General features: G+C 52.0%; 11 protein-coding genes across 11 annotated transcripts; 4 read left to right on the forward strand and 7 right to left on the reverse strand.

Annotated features, from left to right (window-relative positions):
* Positions 1–7: 7 nt before the first annotated feature.
* Positions 8–828, reverse strand: GT037_006692 (uncharacterized protein; the record flags this gene model as incomplete). The annotated part of the gene is made up of 2 exons (XM_038931739.1): positions 8–656; positions 710–828. 2 exons carry the CDS (start codon positions 826–828, stop codon positions 8–10), a joined length of 768 nt encoding a protein of 255 aa, XP_038785211.1.
* A 582-nt stretch (positions 829–1,410) lies between these two features.
* Positions 1,411–2,970, forward strand: GT037_006693 (mfs general substrate transporter; the record flags this gene model as incomplete). The annotated part of the gene is made up of 3 exons (XM_038931740.1): positions 1,411–1,479; positions 1,533–1,629; positions 1,679–2,970. The coding sequence occupies 3 exons, from the start codon at positions 1,411–1,413 to the stop codon at positions 2,968–2,970; spliced, it is 1,458 nt and encodes a 485-aa protein (XP_038785212.1).
* Positions 2,971–4,205: 1,235 nt separating this feature from the next.
* GT037_006694 (uncharacterized protein) lies at positions 4,206–5,021 on the reverse strand (the record flags this gene model as incomplete). The annotated part of the gene is made up of 1 exon (XM_038931741.1): positions 4,206–5,021. The coding sequence occupies one exon, from the start codon at positions 5,019–5,021 to the stop codon at positions 4,206–4,208; it is 816 nt and encodes a 271-aa protein (XP_038785213.1).
* An 840-nt stretch (positions 5,022–5,861) lies between these two features.
* On the reverse strand, positions 5,862–7,707 carry GT037_006695 (uncharacterized protein; the record flags this gene model as incomplete). Its single annotated transcript, XM_038931742.1, has 2 exons — positions 5,862–7,474; positions 7,557–7,707. The coding sequence occupies 2 exons, from the start codon at positions 7,705–7,707 to the stop codon at positions 5,862–5,864; spliced, it is 1,764 nt and encodes a 587-aa protein (XP_038785214.1).
* Positions 7,708–9,215: 1,508 nt separating this feature from the next.
* On the reverse strand, positions 9,216–10,436 carry GT037_006696 (monooxygenase fad-binding protein; the record flags this gene model as incomplete). Its single annotated transcript, XM_038931743.1, has 1 exon — positions 9,216–10,436. The coding sequence occupies one exon, from the start codon at positions 10,434–10,436 to the stop codon at positions 9,216–9,218; it is 1,221 nt and encodes a 406-aa protein (XP_038785215.1).
* A 986-nt stretch (positions 10,437–11,422) lies between these two features.
* On the reverse strand, positions 11,423–12,501 carry GT037_006697 (uncharacterized protein; the record flags this gene model as incomplete). The annotated part of the gene is made up of 2 exons (XM_038931744.1): positions 11,423–12,168; positions 12,228–12,501. The coding sequence occupies 2 exons, from the start codon at positions 12,499–12,501 to the stop codon at positions 11,423–11,425; spliced, it is 1,020 nt and encodes a 339-aa protein (XP_038785216.1).
* Positions 12,502–12,874: 373 nt separating this feature from the next.
* Positions 12,875–14,239, forward strand: GT037_006698 (uncharacterized protein; the record flags this gene model as incomplete). Its single annotated transcript, XM_038931745.1, has 3 exons — positions 12,875–12,907; positions 13,024–13,899; positions 13,952–14,239. 3 exons carry the CDS (start codon positions 12,875–12,877, stop codon positions 14,237–14,239), a joined length of 1,197 nt encoding a protein of 398 aa, XP_038785217.1.
* A 676-nt stretch (positions 14,240–14,915) lies between these two features.
* GT037_006699 (duf-domain-containing protein) lies at positions 14,916–18,595 on the reverse strand (the record flags this gene model as incomplete). The annotated part of the gene is made up of 3 exons (XM_038931746.1): positions 14,916–16,015; positions 16,065–16,467; positions 16,514–18,595. 3 exons carry the CDS (start codon positions 18,593–18,595, stop codon positions 14,916–14,918), a joined length of 3,585 nt encoding a protein of 1,194 aa, XP_038785218.1.
* A 306-nt stretch (positions 18,596–18,901) lies between these two features.
* On the forward strand, positions 18,902–19,847 carry GT037_006700 (rrna-processing protein utp23; the record flags this gene model as incomplete). Its single annotated transcript, XM_038931747.1, has 2 exons — positions 18,902–18,922; positions 18,978–19,847. 2 exons carry the CDS (start codon positions 18,902–18,904, stop codon positions 19,845–19,847), a joined length of 891 nt encoding a protein of 296 aa, XP_038785219.1.
* Positions 19,848–20,026: 179 nt separating this feature from the next.
* GT037_006701 (protein phosphatase methylesterase 1) lies at positions 20,027–21,208 on the reverse strand (the record flags this gene model as incomplete). The annotated part of the gene is made up of 2 exons (XM_038931748.1): positions 20,027–20,193; positions 20,245–21,208. 2 exons carry the CDS (start codon positions 21,206–21,208, stop codon positions 20,027–20,029), a joined length of 1,131 nt encoding a protein of 376 aa, XP_038785220.1.
* Positions 21,209–21,762: 554 nt separating this feature from the next.
* On the forward strand, positions 21,763–23,491 carry GT037_006702 (mitochondrial integral membrane protein; the record flags this gene model as incomplete). The annotated part of the gene is made up of 2 exons (XM_038931749.1): positions 21,763–21,987; positions 22,034–23,491. Coding segments are annotated over 2 exons (1,683 nt in total), but the record flags the coding sequence as incomplete, so codon positions are not given.
* Positions 23,492–23,615: the final 124 nt, after the last annotated feature.

Raw genomic sequence — 23,615 nt, forward strand, 5'->3', positions numbered from 1 at the left:
ATCGAACTCATGCCATGTAGTACAGTGCTCGACAGAATTGATACTTGATCGCAACGGCAACACCAAGACATGCCTCTTTGAAGACCTCGATATCATATGCCGTCCACTCTTCTAGCTGAAGGATGGACAGTCGAGGCATCGTTCCGTTCCCTATATGCCTTTCAGGAGTCCTGACATCAATGGAGATGGTGATCTTCCTCAACCCCGGCAGTACTATGGGTAACTTGAGGTTTGTCACGTCACGAGGCCGAAAGTCTGCTCCTCTGAAGTTACCGCGCATCCAGCTTTCCCTTACAGAATACGACAGCTCATATGTGCATGGGAACACTAGACGTGTGATTGCCTGCTGTTGAGGGAGCGAGCGATGTATAAGCCACTGGTTGACGAATGCATACGGAGAGCCGTTGACGATAAAGGTGCCAAATTTGAAGTACAGGAGCGCCATTTCCTTGTGCATCTGTTTACAGGCCCCCGTGGTCTGGAGGACGCGCTGGAGGTCTTTGAAATAACGTTTGTGGATCCTTGGACTGTCATTTCGGAATGGATTTGCATTCAATTTCATTCTCCAATCCTGACACAGCGCGTACTCATAGATTCGATTTCGAAGTTCTCCAGGTAGACGTAGGAGTGGCGAGTTTTCTCTATTCAGTGTTGTACTGATGCGTCCGTTAATTGAGAATTTGATAGGCCTTTGGCTGTCAATGCTTACATCTCTTTGGCTTCGGCTCTGCATCGTGATTTCATGTGACTCTCCTTGGTCGTATCATGAAGTATTGATTTATCTTCCTCACGAGGGCGAATTGGCAGACAAGCGACAGAAGATAGCATGACGCAGACGAATCAATATTTTGTAAGTTGTGTTCTGGATAACAGATTGGAATGAGCACATGTACACTAGAGAGGTTGCATACTGATGCAAGAGACGTAAAGAGCATAAATTTGGGAGAAGCTGGAGCCTTTCAACACTCTCTCAGCTGCTGCCTAATATATTGCGCAGCTACGGACGCTTCACGTGGAGAACAGCCTTGTGGTAAACTGCGTTGGTCTGTAGCCACTGTTTGCAATCACTCAAAATTAAGAGTGGTATATCATAATCGAGTCGAGTTGATGATTGGAGCTTGAGTTTCGACTCTCGTGGTATAAGTCGTTTTTTGTGCATTGACATGATTGGTTGTACCTGCGGGTAAGCGAAACATGGGGCTCTTCGATCGAGCATTCCGCGGCGTCGATCGATGACGCTCTAACAACCCGATGTCCACAACGCGCACCGAACGCGGTTAAAGTTGATAGTTGCTTACTCGACGATGACGCTCACTGTGGTCCCGGCGGCTGGGACGCGATCATGGAAATTCTTTGGGCGTGCTGCGTTTTCGGACCACGACCACATTCACTCCTTGTGCCAACACGATCATGTCTCCACAGGGCGAGCGCGCACCGTTGCTACAACAGCGATGGAGTGAAGAAGGCGAGCCGCGAACAGTCAGTCATCCTGCACGCGCTTTCTATCGATAGTGTTTACTAACTACTGACAGCATCTTCGCATCGAGGACCTTTCCAACGACGAAAACCCACGAACATGGGCGCGATGGCGGAAGATGGCCAACGTGGCTGTCATAGCCCTCATGTCCAGTACATACACTCATTCATCTATGCATGCCTTTACTGACAGCCATGGCAGTTCTCAGCCCCCTCGTGTCCTCCATGTTCACGCCCGGCATTGCGCAAATCGCCGATGACCTCAAGTGTAGCACGACTGCCGTTATTGGAACAACAACTGGCTTCGTAGTCATGCTCGGAATCGGCCCCTTGATCCTTGCTCCCTTGTCCGAGACGTTTGGACGCAGAAGAATCTACCTCGTGTGCTTCTCCGTGTTCGCTTTGCTACAGATACCCGCTGCACTCGCGCCCAACATCGCCTTCCTCATCACAGTACGGAGCATTGCAGGTTTCTTTGGGAGCGTCGGCATAGCGAATGGCGGAGGCACCATAAGTGATATGTTCATACCAAGTGAACGAGCAGGAGTATTTGGCTGGTATCTACTAGGCCCGTTACTTGGACCTACCCTAGGACCATTGTTTGGTGGCATCATCGTACAGCGCTTGGGCTGGCGCTGGGTCTTCTGGATCATGACCATCGTGTGCTTCGTCAACACCTTGGCTGGTTACTTCTTCCTTCGAGAGACTTATGCGCCGTTAATCCTGAATTCCAAGAAGGCCGAGTTTGAGTCTCAGAGCTCCGAGTTCGACGGCACGAAATACTCCTACGAGGGCGAAGATACACGACCGCTGAAAGAAAAGCTTACCCAAGCTCTCAAACGCCCACCCAAGATCTTCGCTCAACCCATCGTGGCCGTCATGGCTGTATATCAGGCGCTCATCTTCGGTACAACCTACAGCATCTATACAAATATGCAGCCGATTTACCAAGACGATTACGGTTTCTCCACCGAGAAGGTTGGATTGCTATATCTGGGTCCCGGCCTTGGTTTTCTTTTCGCTGTCTGGTTTCTGGTTCCGCGAATCGATACCGTATACAAGAATCTCACGGCCAAGAATCTCGAAAAGGCACGGCCCGAGTTTCGCCTCCCACTCGCGAACATTGGCTCTGTTTTCATCCCCGTTTCGCTCTTTTGGTTCGCTTGGACTGTGGAGAAGCACGCGCACTGGTTCGCATCTATATCAGCAACCTTCTTCTATGGCATCGGACAGGTCATGATCCTGAACAGCACGCAAAACTACTTCATCGACAGCTTCGAGAAGTACGCGGCCAGCGCAATCGCTGCTGGTACCGTTTTCCGCAGCGTTGTCGGTGGTGTCATCCCAATCTTTGCGCCTATGCTCTTCGAGAAGCTAGGATATGGTTGGGGCATCAGCACGTTTGCGTTTGTCAGTTTGGTTCTTGCACCCGCTCCAATCTTGTTCTTTATCTTTGGCGAGAGGCTTCGGGAACGGTTCCCGGTTGATTTGTAAAGCCTTTTCGTGTGGGTATCATATTCGTGTTCATATTGTAACTGCTGTATCTGTTTAAATGAACTTTAATTGGTTAATTCTAAATGACCTTCCTCTTGTAGCCCTTACCTAGTTCCACGAGCCATCAGCATATCTACTAACCAAGACATATATGTCCTACCTAACGACAAAAGTGCAGTAAAGCGAGATACGAGCATACGTTAAAGCTAAGTTGATGCAAAAATAGCCCATTGGTGGTATCTGGCAGCTACAGTAACTCTGAAGCCTTGAAAGCCAGTCACTGATCAGTCTCACTTGCAGAGTGCACAGTGCCTCAGGAAATCGTGCACCATGAACATCATCGTTTCTCCAACCCAAGATTGAAGAGATATTGATTCGTCTATACGGTATGCCCTGTGTTCCCACACCTCAGAGCTCACAAGATGGGTAGTACCATGGAGGTAGCACGCTTCTTGGCAATCATCTCGCAACCGGGCTAACGTCCTACACATCTGGTGTATTGTCGACTCGGAGAGTGTATATAAGACTCCAGTTAGTATGGCTCCAGTAATGATCGTTGTCAGTCCCAAGTGAATTGTCTGAAGTCTCCTAAGCATGCATCCTGCCCAACTTATCACTGCTTTGCTCACCGTCACGACTACTTCTATCGCAGCCCCTACCGATCATCCTGCCGGGACCACCACCAGCAGTTCCATCAAGACTGACACTGATCTCTTTGCTCAGGCTTGTCCTGGTACGCAAATTTACCACTGGCAGGGTGGAGGTTGTGAGACCGACTGGGGGAACGATTGTTATAATCGTTGTAAGAATGTTGCCGCATCCAAACGTTGCTGCATGAGAACAGTCGGTTGGTATCAGGATGGTGGAGGGTGCTTGGGTCCCTGGGAGACTTGCGAGTGCACTTGTAAACGTTAGGGAGGTATGAATCTGCCCCACCAGAACTGTGCAAAGTCATGGCTACCATCATCGGTGGTTAGGGCGGCTTGCTGACTCTTCAGTTCTAGTGCAGCTATATCGTGGTTCATGCGCTGCCATGAGATTTCCACGGTGCTTGTATATTGGTTGGCTGTATTGTGTGGCAGACGGCGTATGAGTTACTCACGTTTTCCCTTGAGTTGGCTATTCAGGGCAAAGGAAGTTTAGGTCTCGGTGATGACTGTCGCGTTATGGTTTCAAACAAGGGTTATCAGATCAATGATCATATAGACTGGTTTACAGCACAACATGTATGTTCATTACATATCACCTTTATATGTGACTCGTGTAGGCGCAATCTCTTTTCTCAACCGAGACACAAAGTCATCTAGATCATCCGCAGTTTCCTTGTCAGTACCTAGACTTTCACCACGACCTGAAGTCCACCAGATGCCAACATTTACTTTTGCTGGCAGCCACTTCACTTCTTGCAAAGCCATCATAATGTGAGACTCGTAGTCCCTCTGATATGCTTGGGCAATGCGCTCCTCCCTACCCATACTGTGCGCCTGTGCACGGCGATGTCTATCCGCAAATCGCAGACGGTTACCACGACGGCCCAGGACCTCCGCAGTATCAAGTCCCAGATCAAGCTCTTCCAGGGCAGAGAATTGTTCTAAGAGACGGAGGGAATGCTGCATGTCGTCAAGGAGCTGCAGAGACCTCGCTTGTGAGCTGGCGAAAAGTGCCACCATATTCGCTGGATGCAAAAGTACGCGCTCAATGCTGAAGTAGGGTAAAGTGATTCGCTTGACAAGCTTCCTGTTCTTGAGTCCAATTTTTCGGAAGAACTCCCGTACAACAAAGCGTATGGATTCTGAATCGTTGTGAAGAAAGAAGTTGAAGCGACTGAAGCAGTATGTGAGAACTTCGGCGTGAAAGGTACGGCTGACGAACACCAAGCCTCGGATGTTTTTGAGGCCCCATAACTTATAATCGCCACTGTGTTGCTGTTGGACGGTCATCTTGATGATTTGGCTTCGGAAGTCCTGCACTAGAATACAATGATATATCTGCTGGCGGATTTCGAGCGGTAGTCTGAGAAAGCCAGGGGCGGTAGTGGTGACGTTCGCCATCGTTGGTGACGTTCTAAATGTTCGAACATCTGAATCAAGCATGAATAGTCGTTCGTATCTGGAAATGGTTTCGAGAGGGATCTACTTGAAGAATCGATTGGGATAACAAGAGTCCGATGGGGTAGTATAGGAAGTTTCATCTTAGGCTGCGGAAAGGGTCCGGGGTTAGCGCTGCGCGGCGTAGTCATCCCGCAAAGAGCCCACCAGCTCTTCTGCACACTATGTTATCACTCCAACCTCCCTCTGGTGATTCCTACATTCTCAGTATCACTAGAAGGGCTTGTAGGGTTTCGCACCGCCTGTTCTGCTGTGCACTGTATCAGAGAGAAGAAATAAACATCCCTTTTAAGAGAATTACTTCTTCTTGCTCTAAAAGAGTCCATTAAGAGCTGTGTGGATATAGATTGAAAACCTAAAAGACCCAACGTTATTAATCTTTGTAAAATGTCTTATTAGCATACAATGTAAGCTGCAAGGTAGAGCTTGTCATTACTGTATCTGTCTGGTTTTTTTTTTCTTGTACGAGGTAGCTTCTCATCCCGCACCATCCATGCTACATCGAAATTGCGTTCCACGGAAGGAAGATTACATGCTTACACAGACCAACAACATGCCACGGTTCGACGGCTCAACACACTGCGCACACGCCAAAGCTTGTTTCAATATGGTATTGCTATTTGTTGTAAGTAGATTAAACACTAAAAACTACCTCCAAGCCACCTTCGCTATCGACTTGCAGTAAACATAGTATGGACAGAACCAAGAGGGATGCAAGACATAATCGCGTAACGTAGCCTATACATGATTGACAAAAGGGCTACGAACTACATCAATGACACTCTACAAAGAGATGTCAACGGACAGGGAGAGACCTGAGGAAGCATCGATGATAGCATCAACGCAGCCGAAGTTCTGCTCAACGTCAAGGTTGCCAGGCTCCTTCCAGCCGTCGTTCTGGTAAGAGAACAGGCAAGCCTCGGATCCGACCTTCTCCATGATCTTCTTCATAGCAGTCTTCTGCTGCTCAACACCAGCAACAGCCTTTCCGTTAGACTGACCAGCGCTGGGCCAGCCGATCTCAGTGATGTACTTGCCCTTGGCAGCAGCCTCGGGGCAAACCTTGGCAGCCTGCTCGAGTTGTTGGGCAGCGAAGTCACCGGCCTCCTCAGCGGAGACGGACTGGGTGAAGTAAGGGTGGACCTGGACAGTGAAGACATCGATGTGGTCGCAGAGAGCAGCACCGTGCTCCTCCCAGGAGCCAACAGTCTCAGTGGTAGTGACAGCAACGCCCTCGTAGCCGGAGCTGACGAGTTGATCACGGACGTAGTCGATGTAAGAACCAAGCTCGTTAACGTCGCAGTTACCGTTGAAGACACATTCGTTTCCGACAATGACCATGGCGACGGAGTCCTTGGGGGCGTTGTCGGTGATGTCCTTGAGCTGGTCGTTGGCGTAGCTGGAGAAAGGACCCCTGCCACCCTTGCCACCAGCCTCAAGGAAGATACCGTAGATGACCTTCAATCCGTACTTCTGGCACTCAGGAACAACGTGCTCGAAGACACCGCAGTCAGTGCTGTAGGAGCGGATAGTGGTGAATCCGAGCTCTGAGATCTTCTTGATGTCGGTGGCGATCTCATCGGCGGTCTTGCAGTCACCAGAGTTAGCGTAAGGGGTGTATGTAATGGCCCACTTGTCGCCGTTGGTCTTGATGTGGTCACCCTGGTTGTAGCTGCCAGTGGGCTTGGGCTTCTCTACCTCCTTGGTGGAGCTAGGGGTTGGCTTGGGCTTCTCGGCGGAAGAGGCAGGTGCAGAGGGAGTGTAGGCAGGCTTGGAAGCCTCGGGAACCTCCGGAACGGCAGGCTTGGAGGATTCAGGGACGGAAGGGTAAGCAGGCTTAGACTCCTGGGGAACTGAGGGGTATGCGGGCTGAGTAACCTCAGGTACGGTAGGGTAAGCAGGCTTGGACTCCTCCGGGACGGGTGCTGGGCCAGTGGGCTTGCCCTCCTCCTCAGTGCAGGTGGTGGACTCTGGAACAGCAGGCTTAGATGCCTCTGGGACCTCGGGAACGGCAGGCTTGGACACCTCGGGAACAGAGGGCTTGGATGCCTCAGGAGTACCGGCAGGGTAGGTTGGCTTGGGAGCCTCCATGGAAGAAGTCTTTCCCTCCTCCTCAGTGCAGGTGGTGGACGACTCTGGGACAGCGGGGACCGCTGGCTTGGTGGACTCGGGCACCGCGGGGTAGCCAGGGGCAGAAGACATTGGTACCTCGGGGTAGGCGGGCATGGAAGTTCCAGGGACTACGGGAGCAGGGCTGGAAGGCTTGGGGGCCTCTCCGGTCGAAGCCGGGACGTTAGGAGTAGGAACGACGATTGAAGTCTTTCCCTCCTCAGTGCACGAGGTCTCTGGGACAGTAGGTGGGACAGCCATGGTGCTGTTGGGAGCCATGGAGGGCACTTAGTCCTGTTAGTGAATATACTCAGAGGATCAAGACTTCTCCTTGTTCACTGCTTCTTTCCAATGTTGGGTATCACATACTTGCGGTCACAGTGACGGTGTGGGTGATGATCTCGCAAGACTCCTCAGCGGCGTATCCACCATGGCGGCGCATGTGGAATCCAGCGTGAGCCTTGTGCTGCGCGGCCACAACTGACCCAACAAGGGCAGCTGCAACGAAAGAGTAACGCATCTTGAACTTGTTTACGTGGTATAGGGGTGTCTAGGGGTAGTAGGGTCGTCTGCTGAACGAGTGAAGCAGGTAATATTAAGTAAATAGATAATGAGTGACGGGGCACAAAGGCCGAAGGTGCTTGTCAACGAGGCTGGTGATGCGTAACTTGAAAGCCTTGCGTAAAGAGAAAAAGGAAGAAATCTTGGGGAACACAGCGGTTTTCATGCATGTGCCGTGGCCTGTGAGCAGCAGTTAGTGGAGAACTGCCTCCAAGGCGTTAGGTTAGGGGTCCTGGAAATTGCCCTGATCATTGTTGTACAAGAACGGCATGGACGCCATCCTACGGCTCTATTGAGATCGTGATGTGCTCCGAGCGGAAATGAGTCTGGGGTATAATTGTCGTGTTAGGTCAAAGGTGGGTCTAGTCTAAAGTCAGATGAGGTTAATCGTCTCTTCACCCTGAACTGCCGTCCCGAGCAAACGAGTGCGTCACAGCGACAAGCAGCACGCCAATTCCTCGCATCAGCAGTGCCGTGAGGCGTGTGAACTTTATCGCAGCAATGCCACTTGCTGTGCGTTTCTTAGCTGCCATGTGCTCGACCTCACTTCCGGTAAGGCGCACCTCGTGTCGCTAATTGCGGTCCACCGATGCTCCCATCTTCATCAAAACCACGGCAACGCGCATATCAGCAATCACAACCAACAATCGCGAACGGCTAATCTTTGTGCAGCTCACAGCGGTGCCATGGCCGCAGCGTGCGCCACCATGCAGGTACAGAACGACTTGTGCAGGGTTATTCCTGCGGGACGTTCTTTAATTGGCCGAAAGACCCATCGAAGAGTTGGGGTGGGCGCTGGATGTTGGTGTGTGCCCCTATCCTGTCACGATTCAAGAGAACGGCCGGCGTGTTAAAACCGCCTCCACCGCTATTGATGGACATCACTAAACTCTCCGCTCGACGATGCCGGACCATCGGAAGACAGGTATCCGCAAGCTGCTAAACTTAGGTGTAAGGAATTCGGTGATTTTGTACGCATCAATACGATGAGTATCTCAACTTTGCGTGCCATGTTCCGACGCAATTACGGTAGCGCGTATTTCGTCGTCGAATATCGCTACCAAGCGCTGCTGAGAACCTTGGATGTCTGGTCAGCATTGGCGACACAGATGGTTGCCGAAGGAGCGAACAGCAAGTCAGGCGACCACTCTGTACCCGCGCTGATTGAGCACATTTGACCCCTAGCATGAAGGAAGTGCTCGCCTATCAGCGATTGACGAAGCTAGCATGTGTAGCAAGCAACACGTTGTATCTCTCGCATCGTGGGCTCAGTTTTTCCCTCTCCTGAAAGCTACATCGAAAGCTAAGATGGCTACAGATACATCCATGCCTTTGAAATCCACAACCAGGGGTCTCTAGTGAGTGTGCATTGTTATGCTATGAATTGCAAAGAAGGTATTGCAGCCCTAGTTTCAACGATCATCTCTCCTCATTCGTCTTGGACCACTTCTACACCGCCTACCTTCTCTACCGGCTATTATCCTGTTGTTGCCCGTAGTAGTGCGCCTTCATCATATCCGCAAAATGCTGACTTCCGTATTCACTGAAGTGTCCTTTCTTTCCTTTGGCTGTCTTGATTGCCGCCTTCGTCGAGCGTGGGAACATCTCTTCCTCATAATCCTTCAAACCGTCATCAAGACTCTTCTCGCTACGGCACACTTTGGCAATCTCTTGAGCCAGAACCTGCGCATCCTTCATACCCACATTAACTCCTTCGCCGGCAAATGGTGTAAAAACATGCGCAGCGTCCCCGATGAGGGTGACGCCTGAGCGAAAAGACCATCGGAAACCGACAGGTAGTTCGTACAAAGCACGAGCGACTGGGCTTTCTGTAGAGGAAAAGATGACGCGCTTGAGGTCATCGTGTATGTGGGAGAAGTAGCGGTCAACGTACGTCTTGAGCGCTCTTTCCCGGTCATTCCAGTCGATGCCGCAGGTTTTCAGGAAGTCCTCTGGCACACGCAACGAGGCGTAGGTTCGTAAGCTACCGTCACCTTGCCGTTGAGACTGCACTGCGCAATCTTTACCGAAAGCCATCATCGACCCTTCGCCCGCATATTTTAGTAGCCAGGGATTGGCCTTGACGTCGTTGCACGTTAATGCCACAGACGATATGCCTGAATACTCCGGCATCTTATCAGTGAGAAGCTTTCGTACCCTGGACCACGCACCGTCACCTCCAACCACGAGATCGAATCCAAGCTCTTTCGTACCGTCTGCGAAATGCAAATCATACTTCCCTTCTCCTTCAGCAGACGGCACAGCCTCTTTTAGCTTCCTTCCAAACTTCACAGACCCCTCCTTCAGATTCCCAAACATCAACGTCGCCAATGCCATTCGATCAATCTCAGGTCTTCCGTCAAACTTTTCTTCTTCCTTGACGTCCTGCTTGTCATCTCCGTTCTCATCCCAGAGCACCTCTCCGTTCAAAGTCACAATCTTCATCACGTCACATTCTGGACGCGCATGTTTAGCAAATTGCTCCCATAGCCCTGCTTCTTTGATAGCGAATTGGCCGGACTCGGGGTGGAGGTCTAGCGAGCCGCCTTGTGTGCGGAGTTCAGGCGAGGATTCAAAGATGCTGAAGGGGATAAGGTGCTTTTGGAGGATGTTGGCGAGTGTTAGAGACGCAGGACCAGCACCCACAATGCCGATTTTGAGTTGGTCAGGTATAGCGGCTGACGGCATGGCTGCTCAGGGGCTTTGAAAGTTTCTGGATGGTATTTCAATAACTTTGAGCTGAGGCGCGCCGTTTTCCTGGTAGAAGCTGTCGTTCAGCGAGGCAGGCAATAATCGGAGGCCCAGGGAAGGTGGATAGGAGTATCTGGGTGACTTTGTAATTCAAGATCTGATATGTTCAATATAACGACTTCAAGTCTTGTAATAAGTACTTCTGCTCAAACTTTGCTGCCTAGGCCAGTATCACGTTGTCCAGATGCCTACTCAGTCTCGGGCCCTTCTACGGCGCGATGAATCTGACATCTCGGGCCCGACACCACAAGAAAAGACCGAGATACCCGTAAGGGATGCGTCGAAAGCCACACGCCACAGATAGGGCTTCACAACACGGATGCATGTTTTTCGAATTTGCACAAGCTGTGCAACTTCGGATAGGCTAGCGCTCTGCACCACCGACGCGAGGGTCGGCCGAGATCAACGTGGTTTGACCTTCGTATACTCGTTCGCGCAAATCCTAGTGGTTTATGGTAGCACACCTTATCTGCATTAAGCTTCGAGCCAAGAGACGTTGAGTGAATGATACGATCGGCGCAACAAGCCGTCACACTATGTACACCATCAGGCATCAAAATCATGCTGTCTTTATTTTTTTCCCCACCCAAACGAGGCTCAAATGCTTTTCGTCTCCCCACTGACATGATCGTATTACTTTTTTTTGATCAATCATCACAACTCCGGAAAGTACTTGCACCAGTTCCGCGATGAGTCGAGGCGACAACCCTGTCATATATCACACAGAGGTAGACGGTGCCGCAGAGCTAAGTTTTGGACATGTAGAAATCGCCCAGCCCATACTGGGTACACGTGACATGTGCCGTGTGTCACGTCGTGTTATTGGAACGTGCTGTTGGGACCACAATTTTTGACACCCAACGTGCGATAAGACCCTGGCAGCTTGCGAATCCAGAACCCGGCACGTCATCGCAATGCGATGATCATCCCAAACCCAGCCCTCCTCCGCCTTTACCAAAACCGGGTCTCCTGTTGGCCAGGGCAATGTTATGGACCGTGTTTCCAACCCTTACTTTGACGGCATCAAAAGCAGCTTCTGGTGCCTGGATGAATTTACTGGTGTCGATATTCTGGACGAGAGTCGTCCACTCGGTATCGGGCTCAGCCAAGTTCCAAGCTATGCTGACGTGGAAATATTGCGAATAATCATGGCTGTGAGGCTCATTCTTGTCGACCTCGTTCTTGTCGACCTTCCTCCGCTTCGGACCGTCGTTAGAGTCGTGGCTTTCCATCGGACCGTCTCCCACTCCGCCTGTATACAGACCTGGATGGCCACTATACTGCGTCGCGTCGTTACATGCCTGCAGTAGGCGGTTAAGCTCATTCAGTTTCGACTGCTTGATGCCAAGGACCAGAAACCATCGATTGCGCTCAAAATTGGGTACCCACTTCAAACTCTGAAACTCAAAGTTGAAAGCCCGCACAGCGCATCGCCGCACAGCAACGCTCATTGTTTTGAGAAATGGTTCCCTGTCATCAGTGTTGATCTGCAGGGTTCGCGACAAGGACACATGAAGAGGTAGCGATGCACCCAACTCTGACTGAAGAGACGGTATGATGTCTGGTACGGGTAGCTTCTTTGTTCGCTTTGCATTCTGGAGAGCAATCGATTCTCTCACATGCTGTAGCAGGCTGTGAAGAGCATCGGATTCAGGCTGTGTAGGTATCCCTCGAACGCGTTAGTCTATATTATCCACGTTGATGGTGAATTGGTCCGGGTATCCTTACACTCTAAGTAAACATGACTAGGCCATTTGCCCTCGACATGAGGTACAGCCCGCTTGCGTCCGCCGTGTAGGCTTGGGTTGTCGCTAGTGCTGACACGCGCATTTGTCGCGTAAAGGTCGTGGAAGGCTGACGGAAGGGGTGGCAGAGCGTTGCTGGACTCGCTGTGCTTGCGCTTCGACGTAGATTTGGCGGCAGCTTGTGCCGCCTGGGCATCTACATTAAGGCTCTTATCATCATCATCCGAGGCGGAATCTGGGTAATCCACCAGGGACATGGTGGGCTGGATCGCGTTGGTGAGGGATCATCGCAGCTGTCGTCACTCGTGGAGAGCACCAAGCGGCCGCCCCACTCCCAGCCTAGCGCATCCGCATGACGTATGGCTGCGATTGGGCCGCTCTTTTCAACAAGAGCGGACAAGAAGAAATCTGACGCAGGGCCGCGACTGCGAACCGATGACATGTACGCGTCCACGGTACCTGCCAAGTCAGGCCTTTATGTAGTTCGCTCTCCCTCCCGTCACCTGTTCACTCTTCGTATCCATCTATAGCACCTGACACTCGTCTGACCATCAAACTTCCACTGTGCAATCACTCCAACCTTCATACAGTCTCGCATTGCCAAAACATTAACCACAGAACCTAAACATCATGGACGCGGTAAGTTCGTCTTTCACTTATCCGGTTGCATGGCGATCCATATACTGTGCCTCGCACATGCGCCGGCACGCCTCACCCAATCCGTCTGACTTCAGTTCCGCGCAACCATCTGTTCCTGAATCTAAAAGCTGACCTGATAGGCCAAACATGCGCTGATCGATCCTTTGATCGAACCAGACCCAAGCGACGAGACTGGATTGAACAGCCACTTCCGTTCGACATTTGCGCCTGCAGCGCCCATCACACCACCCGGATCCGCTGGAGAATCCAAAGGCCACCCATCCGTTAGTGTTCAAAACACCGGCAGTTCAGTTGAGACCAATCCTTTCCGCCGCCATTCCAGGGCCTCGTCCGAGTCAAAGGGTGCTTCGGCATCAGTGTCGCAGGTTGGGCAGAGTACACCACAGAGTAAGAGGTATGACTACCCATCCCCTCCCAACTCTGCCAGCCCTAGACGCGCCCATTTCTCTGAGAACCACCGCGCGGAAATTTTTGGACCCATGAATGAACGCCGACCCCGACGATCCAGCGACCATGCGCCATCCGCCATGCACAAGAGCCTTCCTACTCGCGCCCGTGCAGGTTCACTGAAAGAGCGTTATCCTGGAGACAAGTCACACAGGCCACTTGACCAACTGCGTCATGATGAGAAAGTTGCTCACCGTGCTCCCCATCTTAGGAAAAAGAACTTTCAAGGCGCCGACGTCATCGACCGTCTTGACAAAGCAAGCTTTGGTCGGTACCACCACGAGGGCCCCTACGATGCCGCCAGTATCGCTCGCAACAGGGATACCAAGTACAGCCCTCTCGCGGCGGTTAAGAACTCGAACGAGGAGGCCCTGAGGGCTACCCCACGAGAGAACATTATCGATTCTGTACAAAGGCATCGTCCTCTGGAGGGTGTTGCTATAGTACCACCTGGCATGGCTGATCGTTTCGGAAGGGTTCTCGATTATGAAGAGGGAGCCGACCTGCAGCGAGAGCCTGGAGGTGACTACCGTCGTTGGCCTGGTGTCGTACGTACTCTTACTGGTTTTCTTTGCCCAAAGCCTTGCTAACAAAACATAGGAATACCACCCAGACGATCTCAAAGGCAAAGGCGAGCCTTCTTTCACCATCGAAAAGGCCCTGAAGGACCACAAGCGTCTCGGCGACACTGGTACTGAGATGACCTCCCGTAGCCATCGCACACGCAGCGTAGGTCATGCCGAAGCACCCGGTATCGTCCCATCCGTCGCTGCCGATCCGGAAGCATCCGGCGTCGGCCGCAGCAACACTACTGGCAGGAGTGTTGGTGGCGCAATCAGGAAGCGCATTGGCAGCATTCGTCGTCGCAAGCAAGAGGTTGAGGTCTAGGGGATTTCCCTGTTTCCGCGTCCGAAGCGATGCCCCGATGTTCCACACGCACACGCAACGGCATGATACCCCATCCCGTTTGAGTAATTCTCCAAAATTGTACAAATACGCATCGCTCCCTGGGGCGTGTTGAGCGTCTCTGTTTTCTTTTTGTCCCTAGGTTCAGATTAGCGCACACCTGACTCACGTCAGTGGTATATTTTATTTTGCGCTGCATATGGACTCGACTGTATGGTCGGAGTCGTGTACGATAACACAAGTAGTGGCTAACATATTACGAATAATGATACATATCCCAGAACGACCTTGCACCAATCTCTTGATTTTAGTTTCCTCTGAAGTCGGTAAGTTGTTTTGAACGTATGGATATTGTACTTAATGATTCTCTCCTATCCTCAACCTGCGCGAACAATGAGTGATATCCAATTACCCAACCACATATCCAATCAAAATGCCTACGCTAAAGACATTTCTCCCCAAACCTAGCGAACGTCCCACAAAACGCCATTGAAGTCCGACAACAACCAAACTCCACAATGCGCGCTGGAATATGCAACAAAGCGCAATGGAAAAGCGAACGAGTCAAGCAAAGACAGCCCCCAATACAACAAAGTGTACCAACCTATACGCCACAACATGCCCGCGTCACTGGTGAAGGAAAGAAGCCTCCTTTCCATCACATAAAACTCATCTTGACTTCCTTCTCTTGCCCAAAATCATCGTCAAACTCATCAGCCCAAGCATTATGACCTAGGTCTCCTGACGCACCACCCACGTTACCCGCGTATGATTCAGTTTTAGCAGAGCGCAAAGGCGGGCGTTCAGCAGGCGTAGGGTCATCCCAAGAAGGCTGAGCATCTGGGTTCCAAGGAGCGCTAGACGACCCGTTTTTACTGGGCGTTGCGGAGTCCCAAGGCGAAGAGGTACCGGAGCGACTCGAATGAGCAGGTAGAGGTGACAGGGGTAACGGTAATTTATTATTGGGGGTCGAGGCGGACGCTGGTGGATCGCGGAAAGAAGTGTCGAATGTCATTTCCATCTGACCCGCGCCGGGATCGTCGAACTCGTCGTACTCTTCGTATCGGCCGTTTGAAGAAGATGTCGTCTTTCTGGGATCTGTGGCTGAAACGCCTAGACTGTCGTTGTAACTCTTCGTTTCCCTAAGCGTAGAGTATGGACTTGTTGTCTGCGATGGCGAAACAGTTGCGATGTCGATTTTCATAGGCGGGAGTGTACTCTTGATTTCCTTGATCTCAAACTCGGCTTCGGCGTTATATTCTTTACTTTCTGCGGCCAGAGTTGCTACCTCCTTTCTTATGGCATCAATGTCGAACATGACCTGATTTTCTGCGAGTTTCGCCGGGTCTTGATCCTGGTCTAGTTTCCGATGGCCTGGGGGAACGGCATTCGAATTTTCATCATAGACTTCCCAGTCTTTCTTGTCCTTCTTCTTCTTCGACCACCAGCTCAGTTTACTGCCTCTCTTCTCCTTCTCTTGTGCCTTCTTTTCCAGTTCCCTTCGCGCTTCTTCAATTTCGTTAATAAGTTCGCGCTGCCGCACTTCGTGATTCTCAGGATCAGGGTCCTCGATTTCGGCGAACTCATCGGACTCAACTAGCCACCCGACTTCGCGCAGTAACTTGGGCATGGCAGCACGGTAGGCCATGTGGCCAGGGACCAATTCGGTAACGTTGACGTTTTCAATGGTTGGTATCTGAACGGGCGCAAGACCAGCTACGCGCATTACACCGCCACTGGTTGCGCGGAAAAGGTAGCCTATGCAGAGTATTAGTAGTAGAAAGGGGTAGCAGTGTACATGACATACCCAAGATCCAGTCGTTGGTGGCATACCCATTGACAAACCTTCCAGGTACAACAGATCTTGCCCTAACGTACTCATCATGCTTGGCTACGGCTGGTGTACCAAACATGTAGACGTTCTGCACAATTCCGAAAGCTCCTCGGTTCGCGAGTTCCTTTAGACATGAGAAAATGACTCTCGATCCCAGCGAAAAACCGACGAGAGTGACAGGTCTTGTGCCAAGATTGCGATCGATGAGGGAATCTGCAAGAATCAATCCAGCCATATCTGCTCTGGCCTGCGAAACGATCCACGGATTATCAATCAGATAAGAGAGCTTAGTCAAAGCCAGGGGGAGTGTCATGGCGGCCATGAGGGCTGTGAGGATGGTACTTCCCAGTACTTGTTGGAGACCTTGTGTGAGAGCCTAGCATGGTCAATGAATACCTTTTGAATTGCATGTATAAACTCACTTCAGTGGCAAGAATGTTGATTGTGTCACCCATGCTCCTGAGCATCTCTGGCTCCCACAGCACGGAATATATGTCTCCCATGATGGGGTCCACAGTACTGTACGGTAAGCGGACGTCATCCACCTTGCCGTTCATCCAGCCCGCCAACGTAATGATGAGATGGGTCCTCTTGTTGTTGTGAAGCGGTCGATACTCGAACGTCTTGACAGCACCTGTTCGTCTGTTCATGGCGCGCACACCAACAGTACTGCCTGTAACTACACCAGTCGATGTAATGATAGCGGCACCTCCGGCACCTGCCAGGAAACTACTCGTGCCTGCTACTCCGATAGTCGTGAAACCCGCAGCGAGACCAGCACCAATGACCGGAGCCAACAGGCCGGCAGATAAACCGATGACGAGCCCACCACCAACAGTCGCAAGACCCATGAATGCCAATCGCTTATTGCGCGCCCGCTTAGCTCGGTTGACCATGTGCTCATCCTCATTCCAGTTCTCCTTATCTGCCTGTTCTTGCATCTCCAAAGCGTCTGTAACACGCTTCTCGAAGCGGCAGCTTTCCAGCCAGTCTACACTGAGATACTTTCCAACCTGCTCAAACAACTCTCTTGAACGTGAGTCGTAAACAGAATCAGCGATGAGCACCAAAAACAGGTCGCACAAGACGGTCCATCGCAGATCAATGTCTAGATTTTTGCTGGTCGGGAGTTGGGATGGTGATCTAACTTCTGGATAATCAAAATCGTCATCTTGATGTTCTTGATATGGCGGCGGGGGTGGTGTTTGTAGGTCGTCTTGCGAATCCGTTGTCGATACTCTCTTCGATTGTAGCTCCTTTACGGGCGATTCAGGGCGCGGCGATGATACAGACGGCCTGGCAGAGTCGGATTCATTTGCCGTCTCTGCGTCCTCCGCTGCCGGGTTCTTCACTCGAGCATTCTGCATCAATGCTGGCGTAAGATCTGCTGGAACAACGCCATGTTCAGACAACTGCTCGATCATGATTTGCTCAGAAGCATTGATATCCATGTGGCCATAGATTTTGACCATGATTTTCTGTGCCCACATCTTTGTTGTGCCTGACTGTAGCTCAAGCAGCTTTTTCATTTTCTTGTTATTTGTCTGGAAGTTTGAAAACTTGCGTTCCATTTCCACCATGGCCAAGCGTACCAGTCCAACATATGCGACGCGCTGTCCTTCAGTAAGGAGGTTCTTTGTCGCCTGCATTTGCGAGAGCGGATCCCGACCCTCCTCGTCCTCATCAGCTAGTGCAGTACTTCTCTCCTTGAACAGGTAGGCGGTGTTGTCGTCCATGCTCGTCTGCGAGTCGGCATCGTCGTCCATGATTACTCTGGTGTATCCTTTGGCAGCACCTCCGACGTTGCCATAGCCGTGCATGTCTTCCAGTTCTTCCGTGTTTTCCCTCGCAATGAGCCTGTTGTCGTCGTCGTACATGTCGTATCGCGCGTATGCCGGCATCGTCTGCCATTCGCCGTCGTCGTCGTCTTCTTCCTTCTTGTCCTTGACTTCCCTCTGCGATTGTATGACTGCATGCTGATGTGAATACTCGGATATAGTCGGGACGCTCGCGACGCTTGTTTGGAGGCGGTGTGAAGGTGCTGTATTCATGCTTGTGGGTGTTTCGGTGGCTTCGGAAGGCTTTGTAGTCTCTGGTGTATCCTGCTTCGTCTCTACTGGCTTGTCCTCGGGTGGCTTTGGGTCGGCCTTCTCCAAGGGCTCCTTTACCTGCCCATTGACATGTGGCAGCGCATCGCTTTCTGTTTCAGCACCCTCAGGAACGGTCTCTGGAAGCTTTGTTTGTGTATCATCCGCCTTGACCTGTTCCTTTTCCTGGCTCGCAATCGCGACCTTGTCCGGGCTCGTGGGCGTGGAAGCTACGGCGTCCTCAAACTGCTCCCCCTCGGAATCCGAACTGTCTTGGACGGGCGTACGCGGCCTCCGCTTCCTGATCGGCAAACCAAAATCATCGTACTCAATCGCTTCATTATGCTCCTTCTTCACCTCCGCGGTCTCGGCATTATTTCCCTCATTCTTGGGGGCCTCGGCGGGGTTCTCGCTCATACTGGTGGGGACTACCGTGAGAAACGCATGGAGAGACAGGTTCGCAGTCGTATCAAGAGGAAAACGCGCAGGGAGCCGCCGTAGGAAAGAATTCAACTATCTGTCCGAGAATATACAAGCAGGCGTGCAATGCCCAGAGGCGGATTTACCAAAGCGGAGAGCAGCGGTACAAGCCGCAGATGTCGGATACCACGGTAGCGTGGCACGCGTGGCTGGTGCGCTAGATTCCGCCCTTGGCTCGAACTTTTGGCCGCATCCAACTTTTTTCCCCGCGAACAATCAACTGCTCCAACACACAGAGTCGCAATGAAGTTAAAGCGCGCCAAGGTAACCAACTCCAGTCTCTCACAGCCACCTGAACAATTTACTCATCCCAGGATAGGCGTACAAGAAGCAGCTCCATCAATACGAACTCAACTTCGGCTTCCGCGAACCCTATCAAGTCCTGCTTGATTCACAGATCCTCGAAGATGCCTACTCGTGCAAGATCGACCTCCTCGCGCGACTGCAAAAACTGCTTGGCGCGCAAGTGAAGCCCATGATCACGACTTGCGACATGCGACACCTCTACAACGCAGAACCGAAGAACGAGACCCTCATATTACAAGCCAAAGAGTACGAGCGCCGGCGGTGCAACCACCAAGACTTGGAGAAGCCGCTGAGCACACTGGAATGTCTGAGCTCTGTAGTGGACCCCAAGGACAATGCGACCAACAAGCATCGATATGTGGTTGCGGCCAACGACCCGGACACGCGCGCAAAAATGCGACAGATCGCCGGCGTACCAATCATATACCTATCCAAGTCTATAGTGCTCATGGAGTCTATGGCTGAGGCGACGGAGCAACACCGCGAGCGAGAGGAAAAGTCAAAGTTCAAATTGGGGCTCAAAGGCCAGCGGAAGCCAGATGAGGCGCCCAAGAGGAAGAGAGAAGACGAGGGACAAACTGGACAAGGCGATCAATCTATTGAAGATCAGGCTACTGGAGACGCGAGGCCCAAGGCGAAGAAGCGCAAGGGGCCCAAGGGACCTAATCCGCTGAGTGTCAAGAAGCCGAAGAAGGAGAAGATGGCCCAGCCAAGTGCTACCAAGAAGACGCGACCATCCACATCAGAGACCGACGGTGATAAGAAGAGAGGTGAACGTGAAGAATCTGCGCCTCGCAAGAGGAGAAGGAAGCACAAGTCCAAGGCTGACGGAGGCGGGGATGCGCCGGATGGAGGAGAGCCTTCAGAGCCAGCTTCGCCATGATAGCTGGCAAAAGGCTTAGGTTGAGGTCTGGATCAAAATGCGATACCCGAGCCACTGGACACCGTCAGACCAGATCTGAAAGCAAAAGTTGAGAGGGCGCAACCTACCCCAGTTGTATGCCATTTATATTACAATATAATTAGGTGCGCGCGGTGAGGAAGAACATGTGCCTAAGGAACTTATACTCTTTTGCCCTGTGCAAGGAGATCAGAGACTTTGGGCGGAAGAATAAGCGCACTGCGGTCATTGCGCTTCACAAACTCGACCACGACTTCAGCCGTCTTTTCAGGGAGGTCTTCGTGGAGAAAATGACCAGCGGCGGGAAAGACTTGGAGTTGGAATTTGCCTGCATTATATTAGATACCACACACAAAAGCAACAAGTCCGTAGAGCATACCCTGCATCTGTCCAATCATCAGTTCCTTGTCCAACCTGTCGGTTCCAGCGAGCAGCAAAAGCTTGGCTCCTTTTCCACTGAGGAACTTGCTGCTCATGCCAGTGAACCAATTCTCCCAGTATGGTTCTGTGCTCGCAAGCTCTGTCCGCCAAGCCCAGCGCCCATCTGAGTTCTGTAACAGCAGGCTTGGTACGCTTGCTCTTGCCGACTGTGGGTTGCGGATCGTCCGTGATCGTATATGCCACTCGATAGCAGCAGGAAGCGAAGGAAACGACTTGGGCCTGCTCGCAAGGTACGTGTGCATGTGTCCCAGCGTTTCCATGGCTGATCCTTCGACGACATCAAGCACTCCAAAGCCTAGTAACTTACTTCCCAGTAGGCCTTTGTTCGCGGCATCAGTAACAACAGCACCGCCCAGACTGTGCCCTATCAGGACGACCTGAGGGAGTTCTTTCCAGCTCATCTTGCTCTGGGTGAGCGACAGCATGTCCACTAGGTCTTCACTAAGCTGCCCAATGCTGAGGTCGTTGTCCACCTCCCCACTGGCGTTCCATACTACACTTCCGTGGTCGCGTGCTTCGACAGCCAGTATCCCGATTTCTGGCATAGCCCTGCGAATCTCCTTGGCCGCCAGCGCAAAGGTCATTGCCGAGCTTCCCGCGCCATGATGGAGTACTACCAAGGGTGCTTTGGCTGTCGCTGGTGGTGTGAGGTAGACATGAAACTTGGCATGTCCTGACCCATCCCTGTCCTGTTCAAGATAGAACTCTTGGGCATAGTAGTCGGACCAATGTATTGCGGGGGCGGGCCTTAGTGTATTTGACGGTCTGACAGTACCGGTGCTAGACATTGACGATGCCGAGGACGAGTCGTCTTCGTACTCGGGAGGCTCCTCCTGCAAGGGCTCTGGCGGTGGCAGGGATGAAAGTTTGGTCTTTGCGAACTCTCTAGCCAAGCTGGACATGGTGTGTGGCTTGGACGAGGCTGTTTGTGTCGGAAATCAGGGTTTGGTGAAGCGTGGAGATCCGCACATCGGTGATTGGACAGCTAGCGTGCCTTCAGCTTTCCGATATGTCGTGGCCTGGAGGCGTGAGGGGAATTGACACGGGTGGGGTTCTATCTGGTAGATGGCAGGGATCAACACCAAATGTCCTAACACGCAGCCGTTCGAAGGAAGAATCGATGCATCGCGGACCCCGTTTCGCAATCCAATGACGCAGCGGCGTCTAGATGACAGTGAGATACGGCGCAAGGCTGGGCGTACCGTCGAGCTGGTTGGCGAATTCACGGATCGCTTGGAGGTTTCCGCGGGACGATCTAGGCTTTTGATGTGCCGCTAGTCGCGAACCCGGATGGATGTGATGATGACGTCGGTCGATCTTTGTCTTAGCGTCCCAGCCGCGAGTAAAACCTCCACGCCCCCAGTCGCATCATGAATGCTTCACGAGCTTCGAAGAGCTCTCATTTTATCAAAACTCTCTGAGACTTCTACTGCAACTGTTTTTAACTCAGCAATAGCTTGGAATGCCCAGCATGTGGAGCGGCAAGGACAATGGAGACCAGGACGGCCTGAGGGCTGAGGAACCACATCCAATTCCCAACGACGATGGAGCGTCGAGATCATCCAGGAGAAGCCATCAGCCATCGAGGAGAAGCGAAGAGCCAACCGAGAGGACCCGGCTTCTCGACCGTCCTAGGCCACCGCCCAATTCAGACGGCTACCTTGACCCGGACGATCCAGCAGTATGTTCTCCAGTCTTCATACAACGTGTTTATCTAACCATGCCAGGTATCGCCATACAACCTTTGGACGGTTCGCGCTATGCGCTACCTGACCATCCTCTTCCTCGTCATCACCTTCTTGTGGTGGGTACTATTGCTGGTATCCATCTTCGTCTCCCCTCCTGGCCTACACACTCGTGGATCCGGTTTCTTCGACTTTGCCTACACATGTCTAACTCTCGGCAATCTCCTCGTCGCAACCATCTTCTTCGTTACGCCTGCCAGAGGCCTGCGCATCACCACAGCCATCATCGCTGGACTTTTGGCTATCGACATGATCCTTATCCTAGCCGTACCACGCATCAGGCTCGAGGAAGGTTGGGTTGGTATCGCAAGTGTCGTCTGGGCTTTCGTCATGGCTGTCTGGTGCATTTTGACTGACCGTGTCGTCGCATACGGCAAGCATGAAGAAGAGGAACGTCTTACTGGGCGCGCTGAGACACGCCGCACACTGAAGGAATGGCTTGCTGTCACTGTTGCTACAATCCTCACCGTCATCTTCATTGTCATTGTCATCCTAATGACCGGAACTCTCGGCATGCGTGCCCGCGACGCAACACTCAAGATGTATGGCGACCGAATCCTTGTAGACGGCGACAAGTACGCCGTGCATCTCGCCTGTGTCGGAAACGCGTCTGAAACCAGCGGATCCAAGGACCCTACTATTCTCCTCGAGGCCGGTGAAGAGCCACTGGAGTATGACTTCGAGCACTGGGCTTACGCAGCTTACAAGAACGGTACCATCTCCCGTTACTGCTACTGGGATCGTCCCGGCTACGCCTTCTCCGACAACGCACCCTCCCCACACTCAGCTGGCATGTCCGCGGACGCTTTCTCCGAAGCTCTTGCCAAGTCTGGAGAAGAGGGACCTTGGATTCTCGTTTCCGCTGGTACTGGTAGCATCGTTTCCCGTATCTTCAGTTCGCGCCACATGAAGCAGGTTGTTGGTATCATGATGGTCGACCCCCTCCACGAGGACCTTCTTCATCGGTACGGCGGCGCAGGACGTGGCTTCATCCTTTGGGCCTGGGGTATCATTTCGCCCCTCGGTACTGTCCGTCTTGCAGGCGCACTCTTCAAAGGTCGCACACGTGAGGACCGTGTCTATGGTCGCAACGCATACCAGTCAGGCAAATACATCAAGGCGCAGCTGCAAGAGAACCTCGTCGCAGACAGCCTTTCCAAGAACGAGGTCTCGTCTGCTAGGAACATTCAGAGCGCCAACACTCCACTTGTCGTCGTGTCTAGTGGCATCGAAGTCAGGAGGGACAGCGAGTGGGAGCGAAAGCAAAAAGACCTCACTACTCTGACAGACAACCTAGTCAGCTGGGATGTTGTCAACAAGGCGCCTCACCAGGTTTGGAACACACTCGATGGACGCACCGTCATGGAGAAGCGCCTCAAGCAGCTCGTCAAGGCTGCGCACAAGATCAAGAGCGAGACTGAATCCGAGAAGGAGCAGTAGGAGTATCTTTCTACAGCGGAGGTTATGTTTTACAACATAGTGGACGCACCACCGTGTAGTAGAGATGCAATTGCGGAAAATCCTTCTTTTCCAAAGTTGATCTTTGTTTCTTGTCATCAGGTTT

This window comes from Alternaria burnsii (assembly GCF_013036055.1).
Source record: "Alternaria burnsii strain CBS107.38 chromosome Unknown 731, whole genome shotgun sequence".
Classification (NCBI taxonomy): Eukaryota; Fungi; Ascomycota; class Dothideomycetes; order Pleosporales; family Pleosporaceae; genus Alternaria; species Alternaria burnsii.